Here is a 22016-nt window from a genome sequence, read left to right as displayed (position 1 = left end):
ATGATACCTAAGTGAAGTACCTTTCATTTGAAGTATTGATTGTAAATCTTGAACCTGTGGTTCTTAAAATAAACTAAGAAAATATATTTTTCTATATAAAAACCTATTGGCCTGAAATTGTCTTTGAGTGTGAGTTACTCATTTATTGCCTGTGTGTGTACAACAAATGCTTAACACTACCCTCTGATAAGCCTACTGCTCGACCATATTACCACAAAATAGAGCATTAGAATTATCTCTTTTTGCCACTATCTTACCTCTAAGGGGAACCCTTGGAATCTGTGCATGCTATTTCTTACTTTGAAATAGTACATACAGAGCCAACTTCCTACAACAGGTCACTGCAAGTCATCCCTATGGTAGGCCCTCCTAGCCCAGGGTGCAGGTCCCTGTGTGTGAGGGCACCCCTGCATGAGCAGAAGTGCCCCTACGAAGTCCAGTTCCATTGCACTGGACTTTGTAATTGCGGGGAAGCCATTTTACCCACATACTGGACACAGGTCACAAATGGTAACTCTGAACCTGGGCATGTTTGGTATCAAATATGTCAGAATCATAACCCAATACTGTTGCCAATATTGGTTGTATGATTCCATGCACTCTGGGGGCTCCTTAGAGGACCTCCCAGTATTACTTCTACCAGTCTTCTAGGCTTTTCTAGGCAGCCCGCGCTGCCACTCCTGAGGCAGGTTTCTGCCCTCCTGCTGCTTGACCAGCTCAGGCAGACGAAGGCAGAACAAAGTATTTCCTGTGGGAGAGGAGGCAACATCTGGCCACTGGAATCACAACTGGACTCTTCAGGAACCGACAAGGCTGCAACTCAGGCAACGACTTCGCTTTGCAACATTGTTTCTCCGGCTCCTTCCAGCAACTGCAACATCTCCCTGGCTGTGCATCCTCTGAGGTTGGCGAGACTTCAGCCTGCACCAAAAAGCAATAAGGAATCTCCCTTGGAGTGAATGAGTCACTCCCCTGCCTCTGCAGGCACGTACAGCAACGATGTCCTGCTGCATGGATCTGCTCTCCTCTGGAACTGCATGGATCCTGCATCATAGGTGGCGGTCTGGAGTGGTCCCCTTGGTCCTCTCTGCCAGCTGTCCAACGTGAGAGATGGTAAACCCTTGCCTCTCCTTGCAGGACAGTACCCCTGTGCACCATAACTCTTGCAACTACCAAGGCTTGTTGTCTCCTGCTCAAAGGGATCTTCAGGCTCTGAGTAGCCCTGGCCCCCAGCCCTTCATCCTGCTAAGCAGTCTCCTCTCTGCTGCTCCAGCGATGTGGGACTCCTCTCCAGGTGTGCTGATTGGGCCTCACTATTACTTACTGTTCCTGCTGCCAGTGGGTTGTATGTGGGTGCTGTGACTGCTTCTGCTGGTGCTCCCAACTGCTGAGGGTCATCCCGGACTCCCCTCCAAGGGTCAAGTCCCCTGGGCCTTGCTGGTCCTCTTCAGCCTTGCAAATCTTCTCGTGCTTCTCTTGCATTTGCCAAAGCTTGTTGGTGGTTCTCCTACACCACTGACCATCTGCAACCCAACGACCGATGTGGGACACCATCTGCACTGCTCCAAGTACTCCTCTTCTGCTCCTGGGCTCCATAGCTGTTCTTCTTCTTCTTCTTCTTCTTCTTCTTCTTCTTCCCCCGTCGACCCGGATCTTCATCCACACCAGTGTGAGTAGTGGCTCCTGCTTAGACTGGACACTCCATCGTGAACTAGACTCTGTCCCCTTCTTTTGCAGGTCCTCTTTTCCCAGAATCCACTTTTGGTTTCTTCTAGACTGGTCCTGTTCTTGCACAATCCTTTTTCTAAGTCTTCTTTTTAGTCCTCCTTGTAAAGACCAAGTATTTACCTCTGCTCTCCTGGTCGCTGGGGGTCACTGAGGTACTCATCTCTTGGGGTTCCTAGTTCTTCCAGCTTCTCTCTAACAACTCCATATCCTTGGGTGGGGACTTCACTTCGCGTTCCATTTTCTTAGTATATGGTTTGACCCTTCCCTAGGGCCTTCACTATTTTCAATAATTTGTGCCAATGCTTGCTGTCTCTATGCTAATTTCTAATTACTACTGTGTGTGTATATATATATATATATATATATATATATATGGAAAATGTCACTTACCCAGTGTACATCTGTTCGTGACATGTTCCGCTGCAGATTCACATGCTGTGCATATTCTTCTGCCATCTAGTGTTGGGCTCGGAGTGTTACAAGTTGTTTTTCTTTGAAGAAGTGTTTTCGAGTCACGGGATCGAGTGACTCTTCCTATGCGGTTCCATTGCGCATGGGCATCGATTCCATGTTAGATTGTTTTACCGCAGAGGGTAAGGTAGGAGTCACAGAGTATAATGAAAAGAGCTGTCCATGCTAATAGAATGTTAAATATATATATATATATATATATATATATATATATATATATATATCTACATATGTACAAATGTTGTCAAACAACTACAGGTCGCCGGGGAGGTGGGAGGGTGCATGGGAATCTGCTGCGTAACATGCCACGAACAGATGTACACTGGGTAAGTGACATTTTCCGTTCGATGGCATGTGTAGCTGCAGATACACATGCGGTGCATAGACTACAAAGCAGTTAATCCTCCCATAAAAGCGGTGGTTAGCCTGTAGGAGTTGGAGTTGTTTGAAATAATGTTCTGAGTACAGATTGACCCACTGTGGCTTGCTGTGTTGCTAAAACATCTACACAATAGTGTTTAGTAAATGTATGTGGTGTTGACCAAGTAGCTGCTTTAAATATTTCAGCCACTGGTATGTTTCCTAAAAAAGCCATTGTAGCGCCTTTCTTCCTTGTGGAATGTGCTTTAGGAGTAACTAAGAGTTTTCTTTTGGCTTTAATGTAGCATGTTTGGATGCATCTTACTATCCATCTTGCTAATTCTTGTTTTGAAATGGGGTTACCTGTATGAGGTTTTTGAAAAGCTACAAACAGCTGTTTAGTTTTTCTGAATGGTTTTGTTCTGTCTATGTAGTACATTAGGGCTCTTTTAATGTCTAATGTATGTAGAGCTCTTTCAGCCACAGAATCTGGCTGTGGGAAGAAGACTGGCAGTTCCACCCTTTGATTGATAGGAAAAGGTGATACTACTTTTGGAAGAAATTTGGGGTTAGTTCGTAGTACAACTTTATGTCTGTGTACCTGCATGAACGGTTGTTCAATAGTAAAAGCTTGAATTTCACTGACTCTTCACAATGATGTAATAGCGACTAGGAAGGCAACTTTCCATGTTAAGAATTGCATTTGACATGAGTGCATAGGTTCAAATGGTGGACCCATAAGTCACGTAAGCACAATGTTTAAATACTAAGAAGGAACTGGAGGTGTCCTGGGTGGAATGATGCATTTTAAGCCTTCCATGAAGGCTTTAATAACAGGAACTCTAAATAAACAGCTGTGCTGTACATTTTGTAAATATGCTGAAACTGCAGTAAGATGTATTTTTATGGAAGACAATGCTAAATTTGATTTTTGTAAATGAAGTAAATAGCATACATTATCTTGTATTGATGCTGTAAGAGGGGGAATCTGTTTAGATTGACAATAATATACAAATCTTTTCCATTTGTTGGCATAGCACTGTCTAATAGTGTTTTTTTTGCTTGTTTAATCACTTCCATACATTCTGATGGTAGTTGTAAATACCCAAACTATGACCTCAGGAGCCAAATCGCCAGATTGAGTGTGTTGGGATTTGGGTGTCTGATCTGTCCTTTGTTTTGTGTGAACAGGTCTGGTCTGTTTGGGAGTTTGGAGTGTGGCAATACTGATATGTCTAATGTTGTGTACCACGGTTGACGGGCCCACGTTGGTGCTATGAGTATCATATTGAGTGTGTTTTGACGCAATTTATTGACTATAAATGGAATGAGTGGGAGAGGGAGAAAAGCAAAAGCAAATATCCCTGACCAATTGATCCATAGAGCATTGCCCTTGGATAGGGGATGTGGGTGTCTGGATGCAAAGTTTTGGCATTTTGCGTTTTCTCTTGTGGCAAACAGATCTATGTTTGGTGTTCCTCACTGTTGAAAGTATTTTTTAAGTACTTGAGGGTGAATCTCCCACTTGTGTGTTTGTTGATGATTTCTGCTGAGAACATCCGCTAGTTGGTTATGTATTGCTGGAATGTATTGTGCTACCAGGGGAATTTGGTTGTGTATTGCCCCTTACAAAAACTTTTGAGCTAGAGGGAGGGTTGGGACGAAGGAGTCCCTCCTTGCTTGTTTAAGTAATACATGGTGGTCATGTTGTCTGTATTGATTGGGACACTCTTTTGAGTGAGAAGAGGCTGAAAAGCTTTGAGTGCTAGGGAGACAGCTAACAGCTCTAAGGGCCAGATGTAGGTACGTTGGGTTTTGCAAGTCGCAAAACCTTATGCACAACAGTGTCCCTGACACTGTATGCGACACGCAAGGGGGTCGCAAATGCCCACCTCATGAATATTCATGGGGTGGGTCGCAATTTGCGACCCCCTTGAGAATCGCGGCACTCACAGGGATGGTGGCCTGCTGGAGACAGCAGACCACTGTATCTGTGACTGCTTTTAAATAAAGCAGTTTTTTTTTTGTAATGCAGCCCGTTTTCCTTAAAGGAAAACGAGATACATTACAAAACTAAAAAATGAAACGTTTTTGTTTCATTTTTTCAGAGCATGCAGTGGTACATAGGACCACTGCCTACTCTGAAAAAATGTTTTTAATGCCATTGACAAAGGGGAAGGGGTCCCCTGGGGACCCCTTGCCTTTTGCGAATGGGTTAGCACCCATTTGAAATGGGTGCTAACGACGATTGTTTTGCGACCGCATTCGTGGCCACAAAACAATACAACATCGCACTGCGACTCGCAATTAGGAAGGGAACACCCCTTCCTAATTGCGACTCGCAATCCCGTTTTGCGATTTGGTAACCAGGTTACCGAATCGCGAAACAGGGTTTGGGCATCGCGATGTGCTTTTTGCATGTCGCAAACAGCAAAATTCGCTGTTTGCGATGTGCAAAAAGTTTAGTACATCTGGCCCTAAGTGATTTATGTGTAGCTGTTTGTGTTGGGCATTCCATTGTCCTTGGAAGTTGTGATTGTTGAGATGAGCTCCCCAACCAATCATTGATGCATTTGTTGTAATTATGGTCTGAGGCACAGGGTCTATCAACACTAGATCTTGAAGTTGACCGTGTGCCTGTGACCATTGTTGTGCAAGGCACTGTTGTAAGGGCCGCATGTTTAGTCTTGCATGTGGAACGATAGCAATACATGATGCCATCATCCCTAATATTTTCATGACAAATCTGACAGTGTACTGTTGACGTGTGTATCTGTGCGATTATATTTTGGAATGCTTGTATTCTTTGCGTTTTTGGACTTGCTAGCGCTTTTTGAGTATTTAGTATTGCACCTAAATACTGTTGTATTTGCGCAGGTTGCAGTTGTGACTTTTGATAATTTTTTGAGAACCCTAGTGTGTGCAGGGTTTGTATTCTGTAATGCGCATGGTTTTGACATTGCGTATGACTGTTTGATTTTATCAGCCAATCGTCTAGATATGGAAAGACATGTATATGTTGTCTTCTTAGAAAGGCTGCAACTACTGCTAGGCACTTTGTGAATACCCTTGGAGCTGTTGTTATTCCGAAGGGTAACACTTTGAACTGATAGTGCTTTCCTTGAATGACAAACCTGAGATATTTTCTGTGTGCCGGATGGATGGGTATATGAAAATAGGCATTCTTGAGGTCTAATGTTGCCATGAAATCATGTTTTTGAAGTAGTGGTATAACATCCTGGAGAGTTACCATGTGAAAGTGTTCTGACAGGATGTAAAGATTGAGGGTCCTGAGATGTAATATTGGGGTTAGGGTGCCATCCTTTTTGGGAATCAGGAAGTATAGTGAGTAAACTCCCGTCCCTACTTGATTTTGTAGCACAGGTTCTATTGCTTGTTTGAGTAATAGAGATCTGACTTCTTCCTGTAACAGAGTGATGTGTTCTGTGGATAATTTGTGTGGTTTTGGTGGAATGACTGGGGGAGTTTGTATCAATTCTAGGCAATAACCATTGCGAATAATTGATAGTACCCAATGGTCTGTGGTAATGTTTTGCCAATTGGTGTGGAACTTTTGTAGTCTTCTTCCCACAGGGGAGGTGTGGAGTGGAAGGGAATGAAACAAGTCACAGTTTAGTGTGTTGTGAGGTTTGATTAGCTGTTTGATATTTCCCTCTACTTCTGGGATAATACCCTCTATATGTGCTCTTAAAACCACCTTGTTGGTATTGAGGTTGGTAGGCTGGTTCTGCCTGCGATGTGGATGCCTCTGCAGTTTGAGCCCTAAATCCACCGCTAAACTGAGGTTTCCGAAAGGATCCACTGTATTGTGTGGTGTATAGTGCGCCCATAGCTTTTGCGGTCCTGAATCCTTACGCAATTTTTCAATTGCAGTGTCCACTTCTGGGCCGAAAAGTTTTTTTGTTGAATGGCATAATCAACACTGCTTGTTGGATTTCAGGTTTGAAACCCGAGAACCTGAGCCAAGCGTGCCTCCTTATTGTTACAGCCGTGTTGACACTCCTGGCAGCTGTGTTTGCTGAGTCTAGGGCAGACCTAATCTGATTATTGGTGATGGCTTGCCCTTCCGCCACTATTTGCTGTGCCCTTTTTTGATGTTCCTTGGCGAGATGCTGAATTATATCTTTCATCTCATCCCAATGGGCCCTGTCGTATCTAGCCAACAACGCCTGTGAGTTGGCTATTCTCCATCGGTTGGCTGCCTGGGATGCAACTCTCTTCCCTGCTGCATCAAATTTCCTACTCTCTTTGTCTGGTGGGGGTGCATCACCTGATGACTGAGTTTGCCCTCTTTCTGGCAGCGCTCACCACTACTGAGTCTGGAGGGAGTTGCTGATTTATATAGACAGGATCAGAGGGAGGTGGCCTGTATTTCTTTTCTATCCTGGGAGTTATTATCCTTGCTTTGACTGGCTCGCTAAATATTTGATCAGCATGTTTTAGCATGCCCGGGAGCATAGGGAGCGACTGGTATGTTGAATGCGTGGAGGAGAGTGTATTGAACAAAAAATCATCCTCCAACAGTTCAGTGTGCATGGTGACACTATGGTATGCTGCAGCCCTAGCTAAAACTTGAATGTACCCTGTACTATCCTCAGGTGGTGAAGGCTTAGAGGGATAGCAGTCTGGGCTGTTGTTGGGAATGGGATCTGGATCATAAAGATCCCACAGGTCTACATTGTCCTGTTGCGAGTCAAACAAATTTGATGGTGACTGCATTAGTGTAGGACTGGTAGGAGGAGAGATATGCAGGTGTGGAGAATGAGGAGGAGAAAATTGAGGAGGTGGTTGTTTCTCCTTTGGCTTTGGCACATTAGCTGGAGGGTGTGTACTGTCCAATTCCTCCTGAAAGGCTAATTTCCTCTTAGGTTTTAGAGGAGGTGCTGTTAAAATCCTGCCAGTTTCTTTGTGGATATGAATCCTGGCTTGCCTTTCATCGATTACTTCCAGTATTGGTTGTACTTGGGAGTCCTCCTCAAAAGTCTTATGGCTTTCTTTGAATGTCTTAGAAAGGCCATGCTCCTCGGTGTAACCTGCTCTTTTCGGCTCTGAAGCTGGCCTTTTCGGTATCGAAAAAGATGGTGTTGTGGATGGTCTCGGCTCTGAAAGAGATTTCTGAATTTTCGACTCCGAAGAGTGGTGTCTGCTCGAGTCGGAAACAGAGCCTTTCGTCGACTCCGATGGTTTCGGAGGAGTGGCCTTTTTCGGTGCCGAACTGGCAGCTTGGTCACCGGGTGTCTTCTTTGGGGTCGAGCCATGGCCTGCTGGCAGTGGTGTACCCAAGGCCTTATATTTCGGTTTTTGTGATGGTACAGGGGCAGGCGTACTCACGTGTTGTCCTGCCGTGACCGGTCTGTCTTCCTCAGATTCCTGGTCAGAGTCGGAACCTCGAACGGAGACTGCTGTCTGCATGATCTCTTCCTCTTCAATGTCGAGATGCTCGGACCTTTTAGACGCCACCTTGAGCCTTCGTGCTCTTCTGTCTCGAAGTGTCTTTTTTGATCGAAAGGATCTGCAGGCCTCGCAATTTTCTTCCCGATGATCTGGGGAAAGGCAAAGATTACAGACAAGGTGTTGGTCTGTATAAGGGAATTTGGCGTGGCACCGAGGACCGAATCGGAATGGAATCAGATCCATGAGGCTTCCACGCGGTCAGCCGGACTAGGCCCGAGTTGGGCGCGCGCCCTGAAGGGCGAGTAGAGATGTCTTGTCCGACGGTACCGAAGTGTCGATAGACAATGTAGATCCGATCAATACAATACCGATGAAAATAAAGCGTTTTTAAAGTTTTCCGAATCGAACTATCGGAGCGAAAGGAAACACGTCCGAACCCGACAGCGGAAAGAAAACAATCTAACATGGAGTCGATGCCCATGCTCAATGGAACCGAAGAGGAGTCCCCCCTCGATTCCGTGACTCGAAAACACTTCTTCGAAGAAAAACAACTTGTAACACTCCGAGCCCAACACTAGATGGCAAAAGTATATGCACAGCATGTGTATCTGCAGCTATATATATATATTAGTGTCTACTTACCTCCAGTTAGGGGGGGGGGGAGTGCCTATAAGTAATCTAGTGTTGTGTTACTATAGTAAAGTACCTTAAGTACCTTTATTTGTGATAAATTGCTGTGTGACTATTGTGGTATTGCATACACTATCTCCTAGATAAGTCTTGGCTGCTCATCCACAGCTTCCTCTAGAGAGACCTGTCTTTCTAGATACTGCCTACATACACTAATAGGGGGCGCCTGGTATAAGGTGCCAACATCATAGGTGTCCACCAAACACCAGGCCAGCAGCCTACATACCAAAAAAATAAAAAAATGTATTTGGTTCAAACAGCTGCTGCGTAAATGTCCAGTTTAACCTTACAGATGCAGAACAGTTCCACATAATTCTGAGCATGAAGTGGCTCACCAGGCAGAATCCCTGCACTGACTGGGCTAACTCTGAACTCTTTCTACTGTACAGATCATTGCGATTGCAGCAGCAAGTCCTAGAGGACACATAGTTGTCCGTCTCATCTTTAGCAACACTACACCATGTACTGCACATAAGATAAGTTAATGAGCACTCTTGGGTACCAAAACAGTATCACAAGTTATTAGATGTCTTTTGCAAGATAGGAGCTGACATACTGGCCCCTCAAATGGTGCAGAATTGTAAAACTGACAGATGCAGACATCTGTGTATTGTTGCTGCATCTATGTGCTGAGGTGGAAATACACATTTGAAAGGATATATAGCTATGTTTGAAGTAAGCATTTTTCAACAACTGGACAGAATAAACGTTCTCGTACCTGCAAAGCTTTCACCTTTCCTGGTGTGGTTTCCTGTGATAATCTGTCATCAGTTGTATTTTCGGAGGCAGGTTCAGAAATGAACACACTATCATGTGATAGGGCCTTGTTACCCATACTTCCCTTTGATCTATAATATAAACATTTTGGCATAGTCAAAAACCTTGACGTTCTATTTTTTTTTTTTAACAACTTTAGCTATGCATTTAAAACCATAAAATGGCCACAGCAAAGGAGCCAGAGAGCATGACACGACAGTCAAAAGTATTTCCGCTGTAACAAGGGTACCATCAAGGCTTAGTGGTACAAAACATTAGGCATCTATGCATTCAGACTTCTGCATCCCGATCAGACCCACCCTAAAGCGCCTCTACCCCAGCTTGCTGGAACAAGAGAGATCATGGCATCCAATCTCTGGTCTGTTTGACTATGTTAGAAACAGTTTCCATATTTTTTCCCAATTTACTGGCTGTGTCCCTCACAATGACCGTCAGTCATTCTGCCGTGTAAATGGACCAGACCTTCATCCAACAAACATGTGAGGGACTATTGATGGTTTCCCTCATTCAACCAAAAATGATCGAACATGTTCTTAGCTATTTTTAGAAAAGTTCAATATTACACCTTAAACAACAGCACTAGTAACAGACATTTGGTCAACAGATCCTATGTTTTAGTATAAAGGATCAAATAATTACAGATTTTGTTTTACATTCAACAGTTTAATTGCACAGCAAATAAAACACAATACCATAATACAATGCAAAAATTACATTCTTAAGATCAGCAGTTCACATGCCCAAAAGAGAGACCTGTATTTTTTTACCTTCAGAAAGAACTAGGAGGGCTGTGTGTTTCTCCATAAGTCCACCACGATGTTTACAAAACTTAGATTTGAAACCTTTTACTCCTTGTTAGTGAGTCAAACACTGACCAAGGTAGAAATTGTAATAATTAATCACCTGCATTTGGCAGCAAGCAATCTTCGTCTTATGTTTGATTTATTGGAAAATAAGCAGAGGATATCAATGTGTTTCACAGTGGGCACCTGGGTACATGGCTTAGAGTTCATATAACTTGTTCATTATCATCAACCAGCTTAGATGATTTACTGGTCTCTTAAATGACTAACTTTTTTAAGGATTTCTTTATTGAGATTTTATCTAAATCGATCGTTTCACATTTCATTTATTACTTATTTGTTTCATTCTCCTTTCACCGTTGTGAGACTCCCGCAAACTACACCTGACCTTAACTTTGGGCCAAGAATGTACTATTTTGACAAGGTGGACGGAGGGGTATGCACCATCACCAGGGATGGAGAGATCATCTAACCAGGTGAAATCTCTGTTAGCAAACAGCTCTTAATTTTTGGTTCTGGACCACTGCACATTTCAACACGGGTCCTGAGTTATTACTTATATGCGAAATAGGAACAGATCTCCTTCCTTACATTATCAAGGATTCCCTTCTTGGCAAAGGTGTTTCATTGCGCTGTGCTTTGCTTTGAAGTTTTGTATTGTCTCTAGCTTCCACGTGGTGTTTATTTTTGAGTGCCCTGCCATCTGTGCATGCTAATTTCACTTGGCAGACATTTGCGTGCCAGTAGTTCCTGAGCTGGGTTCTTTCATCTTTGAGGTCAATAGCTTGCGTTTGCAACATCCATAGTGGTGGGGCAGCTCATTTTGGGTAACCTCACAACGTCTACTCATGCCTGGTTAACTGCTTGCATACATTATGGCAATTGGGCAGAGGTGGGAGGCATGCTAAGGTTCTGGCATATGTCAGCCGAGTACACCCCAACAGATGATGCTCAGACAGTGCCAGCACACACACATTTAAGGGACTCATGGGGTTCGGTACTGACTCTTGAAAGGGTGATGGATGGTGGATCACAGAAGAGTATTTAGTGTGCCAAACTTTGGAAATACTTTCACAAGAAGTATATGAAGATACCTTAGAAAGGTACCAATGTGCAGGAATAGGATATGTTTTGAGGATCACTAAAGAGTAGGTTAATTCTGAGGATCATAAGTGACTTATTTATTTAAACTTATTGTATTTAACATGTTAATTTGGTTTGTTGTTTTTCAGCGGACATGGCCACGGAAATTATTTCACAACGACCAAGTACATATGTGAAAGAGCATACCCACTATTACAGTGGAGAAAATTGAAAAATGTTTGATGGCCATCTGTGTAAAGACATTTCAATATAACAAAGCTACAGGCTCAAAGCACTTGCGTTTTTAGGTACCAACATGTTGAAATATAAATAAATGTATATCAATCATTCAAACATTTAGAGCGCAGCAAATCACCCGTGAGGGTCTCAAGGAGCTGAAGCTGTATGCTGCTGCGTGGAGGAATGATCATTCCAACATCCAGGTCTTTAGTTCTCTTCTGGATTGCTGGAGTGACGGTGTGGTCCTGAGATGTAGAGGGAGGTTGATCCAAGCCTTGGCTGCCAGGTGAGAGAATGAGCGTCCTCTGCCTTTGGATGGACAGATCCATGGTGTGTCTGTGAGGGAGAGATAAGCTGATTGGAGGCGTCTGGTCAGTTGGTGGAATCAATACAGCTCGTGTTGCCATTTATTTTTCTTGGCGATTGTTTGATTCTCATTGTGTCACTCATTGCTTCAAGAGGAACCCTCTAGCCATTCTGCTTTGCGCTCCCAGTGCTATAGCTTCTTCCATGATTTATATACTGCATGCCTTTACATGCCGTTATAGTCCAGTATTGGAAATGGCTACATACTCTTCAGTCTCCCCTACTCCACATGCTCATCTCACTAGACTTACTGCCCCACAGCTATATAGCTGCTCATGGCACAGTGCGGTGCCAGAATATGTTATGTGGCTGCTCAAACAAATTAGAGTCTGGGCATGCTCCTTTAATAAGTGTAAGCCTGCTCAAACTTGACGGCTCCCGTCTCTGGGACCTGAATATTCAACGGGGGATGCATAGTGGTAGTACATGAAAAACCACAATTGTGAAGAACAACTGCAAAGATAAATGAATATGTACTACTGCATCAAGATATAAAATTACTAACCAAAAATCACACTAAAGTAACAGAGTATCAGTAGAGAAGCAGTGCCTGTATCCCTGAAAATGCCTTCAAAATATCTGCTGAACTATGGAAGTTGTTTATAGACTGTATATAGACTACTTTCAGCATAGATTGAAGTTGAATGTGCGATTTGTGGAAATCTCACAAATGTAATTTAAGCAGATAGTGAAAATATGAAATAAATGATATTAAATGAAAGAAGACTCAGAGAGCATAAAACATAAAAAGGTAGTCAGGTTGCGGTTCAACGAGCTCTGTGGTTGAGGCTAAAATGAATGCATTTAAGTATACATAAGATTGATGAAATAAGGAAACCATTGTTTTGTCCACTGTGCACCAGATAAAAGGGGGAGGCAGGCTGGAGGGGCTCTACATGATTTTCTCAGGCTCAACAATCATCTCAAAACGATTTTCAGTTTAGTGTCATTATTTTCCCAAAAGACATTCAGAGCACTTTATAAAGAATATTTTTCTTTTTCCTCTTTTTATGAGATCAGGGACTGTGGAAGGGGCTGCATGTACCAGAAATGGCTCTAAAGTTTTAGTTTTGCCACCTTTCTTTGGGTGGAATCACCTTTCATTCTCTTTTCACCTGCCCTTTTACTATAACCTCCTAATAATCCCAGAACCTCCTTAGGTTTTACCAGTGGTTAATGTGAGCTGGTGTTTGCAGTTGGGGCCCTCCTGTTCTTGTTTTTGGAGACCAGGGCTTGGTTTTAACTCATTTAACATTGAGCAAGAGGGAAAAACACAAAAGCATGAAATATAAGAGAAAGATGGAAAAACACTGACAAGGAGTCAGCAAGGATGAAAAATAAACTGCAAGAGTGAGATAAAGGGGAAGGCAGTGGCTAGTCGTGGATAAAGAGGCCTGAGGTGGAACCAGGACTACTCAGCCTTTGTATTGGCACCCTGCTGCATTGTATAACTATAGCATTTGACTTCTGAGCAGAACTTTGCACTCTCACACTTATTTTACAAACCAAGCACTGGGTTTTAACCTTCATTACTCAAATGGATTTACTGGACCTATTAACATTGTCCACGTGTTGCTTGCTTCTGTTCTTTAATCTCAAAATATTTGCCATTTCAATTCAACTGTGTCACAATTTTCGTATTACATGGAAATTAAACCAAAGTTATCACACCTAACTGATAAAGAGACAAAAACAATATTTTGTGACCATAAACGGGGTGTGAATGAATTTGAGATGGGCAATTTGGAAGTAACCCCACAACATCTGCTTCTGTCTCCTAGAAGCTCATCTGGGCACTGCCAAAAACATTCCTTAAATTATTTTTTAGCAAAATCACAAGGAAAATGTGCTTGTATACTGATCCAAAGCTAGGTCAGCAGGTATACTTGGCATATGGAGTAAAGGTCATACTACAGTGTAACAGGAAACAAGGGCTACATTGAGAGCAGACATAAATAGTCTTTGTCACCCATGGGAGACCTCAAAGTAGTTTGGCAGCAAATTCTCCACAAAAAATGGCATGTAAACTAAACCTCTCAGATTTGCACTGTAAGCAGGGTATATGGTCTGGGCGCTGGGGTGGGCTCTTGTTCATATATTATTTTGGATAAATAATGTGAGAAACTCCAAGTTCCCCCAACCTTTATTTGCTGACACTCTAGGCACCAGATATCACACTCCAGCAACATATGTTTGGCCATAAACACGATTAACACATCTGCTAAGAAGTTGATGTAACTCAACACTTTGGTAGGTCAGCTTTAAGTGTATGGAAAATGTTTCCACAACTGCACAAAGCTAAATTATGGGATACAAGAGTCAAGGAAGCAAAATATTAAGTACCCTATAAGTATCTTTTCGTAGCATGTAGTGCTGTAGATTCACAAGCCAGGCATACTTTTAAGCATCTGGTGATGGGGTTGGAAACCTGCAGGTTGTTTGCCTTCAAAGAAGTCTTTTGAGTCATGGGATGAACTGTGGTTCTTTCCTAAGTGGACAATGCGCATGTGCACTGACTCCATGTTTGACTCCTTTTCGCGCAGAGATTATGTATGGGGTCGGCAAGTGAGTGTATTATGGTACACAGTGTACATTGTGGGAGGTGACTGGTAATACCAGAATAGTTCTGCAACAAACACAGGCTTTCGGGGAGGAGGATGTGTGCATGTGAATCTACAATACTACACACAACGAAGAGATACTTAAAGAGTAAGTATCATTTTATGTGTGTAGCATGTGTGCCTGTAGTTAGCTAGTTATGAACAGTGGTTAGCATGTGGGTGGTGCAGATGTCTGAAACAAAGTTTTTAATACTGTATCACCAAGCATAGTCTGCTGGCAGGCTAGGATATCCACACAGCAGTGCCTTGTAAAGTTGTGTGAATTTGGCCAAGTGGCTACTTCACATATATCAGGTAGCACGATATTACCCAAAACAGCCATGGATACACCTTTTTATGCGTGGAGTGTGATCTGGGGAGAAGAGTTACAGTCCTTTTAGTTTTGCGGAAGCTCTTGACTATCCACCTAGCTATGCCAGCCTTTGCGATGGGATGGCCCCTGTCGGGTTTTGCAAAGGCTACAACAAGCTAGTCAAACATGCAGAAGGCCTTGGACCTGTCAATGTAGTACATGAGGACCAGTTTAATGTCTATGGCTTGCTCCACTACAGAGTTTGGCTGTGGAAAGAAGACAGACGGAGGTTCGGGAGGAACTCAGAATTAGTTCTGAGAACAGCCTTGTCCCTGTGGACTTGAAGGAAAGGCTCTTGCAGGGTAAGTGCCTGCTACTCACTGATGATTCAGAGACATGTTATGACTATAAGGAAAGCCACTTTCCACAAGAGGAACTCTAAGGAACAAAAGTGCAAACGTTCAAAGGAGAGGGGCATGAGCCTGGTGAGTACTACATTAAAGTTCCATGAAGGGGCAGCCCTACGGAAGTGTAGGCATGGCCAGACATTTGTAGGTGCAAAAGGCAAGAAATTATGTTCTGGACAGCAGCCTTGGCTTTGTGTGAGAAGGTCTGGCCTGTTTGAAAGCGTCTTATGGGGACTGATGGACAACTCAAGGAGTGGCAGGTACCAAGGCTGCCCGACCCAAGTGGGAGTCATGAGGATGACCACATTAAAGTACTCCTTGAGGAGGTGTATGTGGTGGTGGATGGCCCAGTGCCAGATTATCATATTTCAGTAATGCTGAAAGGGGGGAGAGAGCGAGCCACCTTGCTTCTGGAGGTAATACATGGTGACCATACTGTCGGCCTTGATAAGGACTACTTTGTCCTGAATGACCTGAAAAAGGCTTTTTGAGCTAGGTGTATGACCAGCAGTTTGAGGCAGTAGATGAGTCGCCAGCGGTATTGAGTAGGCTACACCGCTGTATCATCATATCACCTAGATGTGCTTACCAGCCATGGAAAGAGGTTTGTGGTAACGGTCATCTACGGGACTAGATCTGAGAAAGGCCTACCATGCAACTGACTGTTGCTGTTCCGCCACTGCAGCAAGCAATAGGCAGTGGCCTGTAGCAACACTAAATCTTCCCAGTAATCCTCCCCTTGTAATGATTTCACCAATAAGCACACCTGCGACAGGCACATGTGGAGCTGGCATAGAAAACTATGGGGATGTATGAGGCAATTCCTTAAAAGCATAGAACAGTCCTGATCATAAGTTGATGACTGTGCTGAAAAAGAGGTTTCAGCAGCTGCTGAAATGCCAACAAGCTCTGTTGGTGTAGGCTTTGCCTATGCACTTAGGATGGACCATTGGAAGGCATGGACCTGTAGGGTTAAAGGTGGGACATGGTTGGTATTTATGGTGACTCACATACTGTGTAGCAGGAAGACAGTAGCTTGAGTGTGGTCTAGGCATAGCTGCTTGCCTGCGCTCTTCATCAGCTAAATCATTGAAGTAGGGGAGAACATGAGTGCTGCCCCATATTCCCAGGCACTTTGTGAACACTCTTGGTGCAGTGGTAACCCAGAAAGGAAGTACTTTAAACTGGTAGTGTTGTCCAACTATCACATAGGTAGCAACAGTAGGTGGGATGAATGGACATGTGACAATATGCATCTTTATGGTCTAATACCATCATGTAATCACTTTATAGGAGCAAAGGGATGACATCCTACATGACTGTAATGTAAAAATGTTCAGACAGGATGTATTCTTTGAGGGGCCAGCTATCTAGGGTTGGAGAGTCCTTTTTGGGAATGAGGAAGTAAAAAAATAGTAGATGCTATAGATCAGGGGGTGAAGGGTGCTCTATCACCCTGTTGTGGGGGAGTAACTGCACCTCTAGAAAGTGAAGCTGTTTGCTTCTGAGGAAATGTGTGCAGGGAGAGATGCTGAATATTCTAAGCAGCAGAAGTGGCAAACCACCTCTAAAACCCACTGATCTGAGGTTATTTCCTCCCAAAGGAAGGGGAAATTGTATAGTTTCCCCCCCTTCAACAGATGAACGTGTTATCAGGGAGAAACTGGCCAAGTCAGTGTTTGTAGGTTGGAGTTTCTTTACCACAGCTGCTTCTACACTACCCTTATTGTTGTTACCCCTATAAGTGCCTCTGGTGTAACCCACTTTCCGTCTGGTGGTGGAAAGACTGCTGTTGCCTCTGATAAGAGAGTAGCTGGTTGGGTGAAGTGGCGCAAGTGTCTCCTTTGCTAGGAGCCACTTGCAGCCGCAATTTGCAGGGCACCCATGGAATTTGCAATGTTTGTGGCCTTCTAGATCTTTTCCAGCATTCATCAACCTGTGCCTAAATAGGTGTCCCCATCAAATGTGAGGCTGATGAGCTGCTGTTGTATGTCCAGTTAAACCCACAAGATGTGGAAACAGGAATAATGTCTGAGGACACCTCAAAAGACTGTGTCCATGACAGATGACACAAAGGATATTTGCATTAAAAGAAGGTTTTAGGGGGGCGTGGCCAAGATGGTGGCGTGAGCGGACGCGTTGGTCCGTGCTCTGCCGCCTAGGCCCTGATCCCGCTGCTCGACCCCGATTGGAGAGGCCCGTGGGGTCCCGGCTGGGTGCCTAGCGATGTCGGGCGCCCGTGCATTAAAGGCACCCCGAGATTGATCTACTGCACGTGCGGGGCCGCGTCTGCTGAGCTGGCGCTGGTAGGCCCGTTCAGGGAGGTGGGCCCGGAGCGGAGAGGTGAGCCAGGAGACGGCGGTGGTGTGGTGGGGCCCTTAGCCGGGGACAAGACCCCCTGAAGCACGGGCTGGTGGCGGGACCTCTCTGGTGGGCTCAGCACCAGAGAGGGGAGACGGCGAGGCCCGCTGGTTGGGCCCCGAGAGCTGGCCCTTAAGAGAAGACGACGGCAGGGCGAGGACCCCCCTGGGGGGTTCTGTTTGGCAGCGGTGGTGACGCTTGGGGCCCCGGACGCTAGCTGGAGGCGTGGACGGCCTGTGGTGACCCTGCCTGGCGCGGAAGCGAGCTGCTTTTGGGAGTGGCCCGGTGGAGTGCACGGCGGAGAAGAGGCTGATGCCTGCGGGTGAGGGGCCCATCTTTGGGGGCATGGAGCCCGGTGTTGGTGCCCAGGGGCCTGGCAGAATTCCTGGACAGTAGCTGTCAGAGGTCATAGATATGGTGACATCCAAGCCAAAGCGAGACCGGACAGTAAGAGAAAAGCTGACGGGGGCGCCCGGCGCTGGGGGGGGCCCTGAAGATCCCCCGGGGGTCCCCTGAAGCAAGGAAGGAGATGCCAGAGGAGGACGCAGCACCGGTCACGAAGGGCTTCCTAGCCTCCCTGTTTGACTCGCTCCGTGGGGACCTGCAGGAACTCCGTAAAGATATATCAGAGGAGGTGAAGGAGCTGCGGGTGGAGCTCGTCCCTGGGTGAGCGGATAGCCCAGGTTGAGGATGGGGAGGCGGCCCGAGGCGAGGAGGTAGCGGTCTTGCAGCAGGCGGTTCTGCGCTTGCGGGAGCAGCAGGACCTTCTTCAGATGACAGTGGAGGACTTGGAGAACCGCTCGCGCAGACATAATATCCGCATTAGAGGAGCGCCGATTGGAGCGGAGAAAGATGACATTAGAGACTTTTTGGCGGTGTTGTTTTGTTCAATGCTGGACCTGGAAGCATCCCAGGAGATTGTCCTGGACAGAGTACATCGTGTGGGACGCGCCGGGGGAGTTGGGGACCGCCCGCCAGATATCCTTGCATGCGTCCATAATTACGGACTGAAAGAAAACATTTTGCAGCGGACACGCAATACCCCGCAGGTCCACTTCAGAGGTCATCAATTGCAGTTATACCAGGACCTGTCGGTTCGGACCCTACAGCGGCGGCGGGAGTTCAAGCCTATCACAGAGCACTTACGGGCACATGCTGTATCCTATACATGGGGACACCCGTTCCGCCTTGTTTTCCGCTGGGAGGACCAGCTTCGCCAGGTGAAGATGGTATCGGAGGCTCGCCGGATCCTGAGCTTGGAGGGAGACGCTCGGGGCTCTAACACGAGTCTTGGGCCAACGGAAGGAGATCGCCCGCGCTGGAGGAGGAAGTAGAGAAGGAGGAACCAGCGGCGCCCCACGGAGTCGGAACGGATTTTGGAACGTCAGTCGGCAGTGAGCAGTGTAGCGGCTGGGACAAGTGCCTAGGCGGGGAAGGCGGGTGCCATTGTTTAACAAGGGGTCGCTTATTGCGGGCTTGTGCTCTTGTGGGAGGGCCTGGGTGGCGGAGGCGGTGGACCTAACGGGCGATCTGGTGTGGTTCTACGGCCCTGTGGAGACTTTTCCTCTTGGGAATGGGTGTGAGAGGACCTTTTTGTTATGAGCACCTGTTGTGCGTTTTAGATATATGTTTGTATGCTTCCCTGCGGGTTTGGTCATCATGGGCTCTAATGGGTCGGTCATGTTACTTGGAGCGGTGGAGATGCTCTTCTGAGTTCTGGCCCCTCAGTGGTTTCTCTCCCTCCCTGAGCGATCTCCTCCCCTTGATGGTATGACAATTAAGTGCTTAAGTTTGAATGTCCGTGGGCTTAAAAACCCAACCAAGTGGTTAGCGATATTGTCCGCTCTGGAGAAATCAGGGAGCCATAGCTGTGTATTACAAGAGACCCATTTGTTATTGAAGGACACGTTCCGTATGCGATCCAGATGGTTCCCTAGGCAGCTCTGATCCTCAGCAACCACGAAACATGCGGGAGTGGTAATATTGCTCTCGAGGACATTTGCTGGGGAGATAGTGGGGAAGGTAAATGAAGTCCCAGGTAGGTTCCTGGCTATTAGAATTAGACTTTGGGCCTTCTCTTTTACCATTGCTTCCCTCTATGCTCCGAATTCCCAGCAGGAGACCTTCCTGAGACAGTCAGTTTCCCCTATACTTAGTTCGCCTGATAGTGCCATTTTGGTAGGGGGAGATTTTAATCTGGTGATGGATAACGAGCTTGACCGCTCGGGCCAGCGCTTTGGGCAGACTGGAGCGTTGTCGGAGATAGGGCGTCAATGGCTGGCAGAGTGTGGGCTGGAGGACGTATGGAGGAAGTCGCATCCCACTCTCCGGGATTACTCCTTTTACTCAGCTGCGACCAAGACATATGCACGGCTCGATCTCTTTCTGGCCTCGCATGAGTTTATGTCACGGGTTAGGGAGGCTACAATTGAGCCCAGGGCCATGATCAAGCCCCTATCACGGTTGAGCTGGCCATGGAGATAGAGCACGTAGGCACCCCGAGCTGGCGCTTTAGGGACTCCCTGCTTCAGAGTGAGATATCGGTGGACTTGCTTCGTCGTGCGATTAGGGAGTATATCAGCTTCAACGATGAGGGTGGTACTTCTGTGGAGACAGTGTGGGAGGCGCTGAAGGCGGTAGTGCAGGGCAAGGTGATGGCATTATCGGCGTGGGATAATAGAGCGAGAAGGGAGGTGAGGGAGAGGCTAGAGCAGAGGCTAGCTGTTCTGGAGCGTTCCCATAAATCCACTGGCGCGCCTAGAATTTGGCGCGAGTTAGAGAAGGTACGGCAGCAGCTGAAACGACTGGACTGGGATAGGGCGGAGTACGCATTAGCACGACTTAAGCACAAATACTATATAGGGAGCAATAGATGTGGAAAGCTACTGGCACATCTGTTATGAGCGCAGTGTGCGGCGTCGGCGGTTAAATGATCTGTTCTTCTTCGGGCGAAGAGGTCTGCACGAGCGATCAGATTGCAGAGGCATTCGCTGGATTTTACCAGGGGGTGTACGCGCCGAATAAGCGGGATGACGCGGCCCTGGGTTCTTATTTAGAGGGCATAGCAATTACTCCTCTTGGTGAGCGAGAGGCGTCCGGACCTGATGGGTTCACGGCACTGTTTTATAAAACCTTTTGTGTTGAGCTCGCCCCGCTTCTTGTGAGGATTTTTAACTCCTTTCGGACGACGGGAACCCTGACGCCGAGTATGCTGGATGCTACTATTACTGTTATACCTAAACCGGGTAAAGACGCGGAGGAGTGCGCTTCATATAGGCCGATCTCGCTTCTGAATATTGACGCTAAGCTATTTACGGGGATCCTTGCTCACCGCCTTAATCCTTATATGCCGGGTCTTATTGATGCGGATCAGTCTGGTTTTATCCCGAACCGACAGTGTGGCGACAATACGAAGCGCCTTCTGCATTTGCTAGATAAAATTGAGAGATCCCACAGAGAGGCGCTTTTTCTCTCTGTCTACTCCGAAAAGGCGTTCGATAGGGTTCATTGGCCATATTTATTCCGGGTCCTGGAGCGTTTCGGTATGGGCCCGGGCTTTAGATCTTGGATCCAGTGTGCCTATTGGTCCCCTAGAGCGGCGGTCAGGGTTAATGGCGTGCTTTCTAGGCCGTTCTCGGTGGGGCGTGGGACCAGGCAGGGGTGCCCGCTTTCCCCCCTTTTGTTTGCGTTATATATGGAGCTCCTCCCACAGCGTTTGCGAGATAGTCCCTTGATTTCTGGGGTGAGATTTGGCAGAGACCACCATCTTATTACTTTATATGCGGACAATGTTATTCTTACACTTGCGGAGCCTGCGACCTCTTTGCCTGCGCTTATGAAGTAATTAGTTGAATTTAGCAAGGTTTCGGGAATTAAAGTGAATATACAGAAATCTCAGGTCCTTGGTTTGTTTCTGAGCGCTGATCACGAGGAGGATCTGAAGGCTCGATACCCCTTTATTTGGACGTCCTCATGCCTTTCCTATCTCGGGGTTGAACTGGCGACGTGAACTACGCGAAGTTGGTTCGCGATGTACGGCGGGACCTGGAGTTGTGGGGGAGCCATAAACTGTCTTGGCTGGGTAGGGTGGCTGTGGTCAAGATGACAGTCTTGCCGCGAATACTGTATATGTTTCAGGCGCTCCCGCTAGCACCACCTCCTCGGACGATTGCCACCCTGCAGTCGGCAGTCCTGAGATTTATATGGGAGGGTCGTCCGGCGCGTCTACCGCGGCAGGTTCTAGATTGTCCCAAGGGCAATGGGGGCTTGGCGATACCATGTCCCCTGAGATATTTTCAGGCAACACAGCTGCGCTTTCTTGTGGAGGGGAGTCGCCCCCTTACAGAGAAACACTAGTGTATTATGGACCAAGCGGTTGCGGGCTCTCATATATGGAAGGAGC

At 46.2% G+C, this 22016-nt stretch overlaps 1 protein-coding gene across 8 annotated transcripts in view; it reads right to left on the bottom strand.

Annotated features, from left to right (window-relative positions):
• The window catches only part of KIAA1210 (KIAA1210 ortholog), a 487569-nt gene that overhangs the window by 158641 nt on the left and 306912 nt on the right, over positions 1-22016 (bottom strand). For all 8 annotated transcript variants that reach the window (XM_069212338.1, XM_069212340.1, XM_069212353.1 and 5 more), the window contains one exon: positions 9383-9512. In XM_069212338.1, coding sequence (XP_069068439.1) covers positions 9383-9512 — 130 coding nt within the window. The remainder of the gene's footprint in view (positions 1-9382; positions 9513-22016) is intronic.

This window comes from Pleurodeles waltl, chromosome 2_1 (genome assembly GCF_031143425.1).
Source record: "Pleurodeles waltl isolate 20211129_DDA chromosome 2_1, aPleWal1.hap1.20221129, whole genome shotgun sequence".
Taxonomy (NCBI): domain Eukaryota; kingdom Metazoa; phylum Chordata; class Amphibia; order Caudata; family Salamandridae; genus Pleurodeles; species Pleurodeles waltl.
The sequence above is the reverse complement of the archived record's forward strand: the minus strand, read 5'-3'. Positions and strand labels throughout refer to the sequence as shown.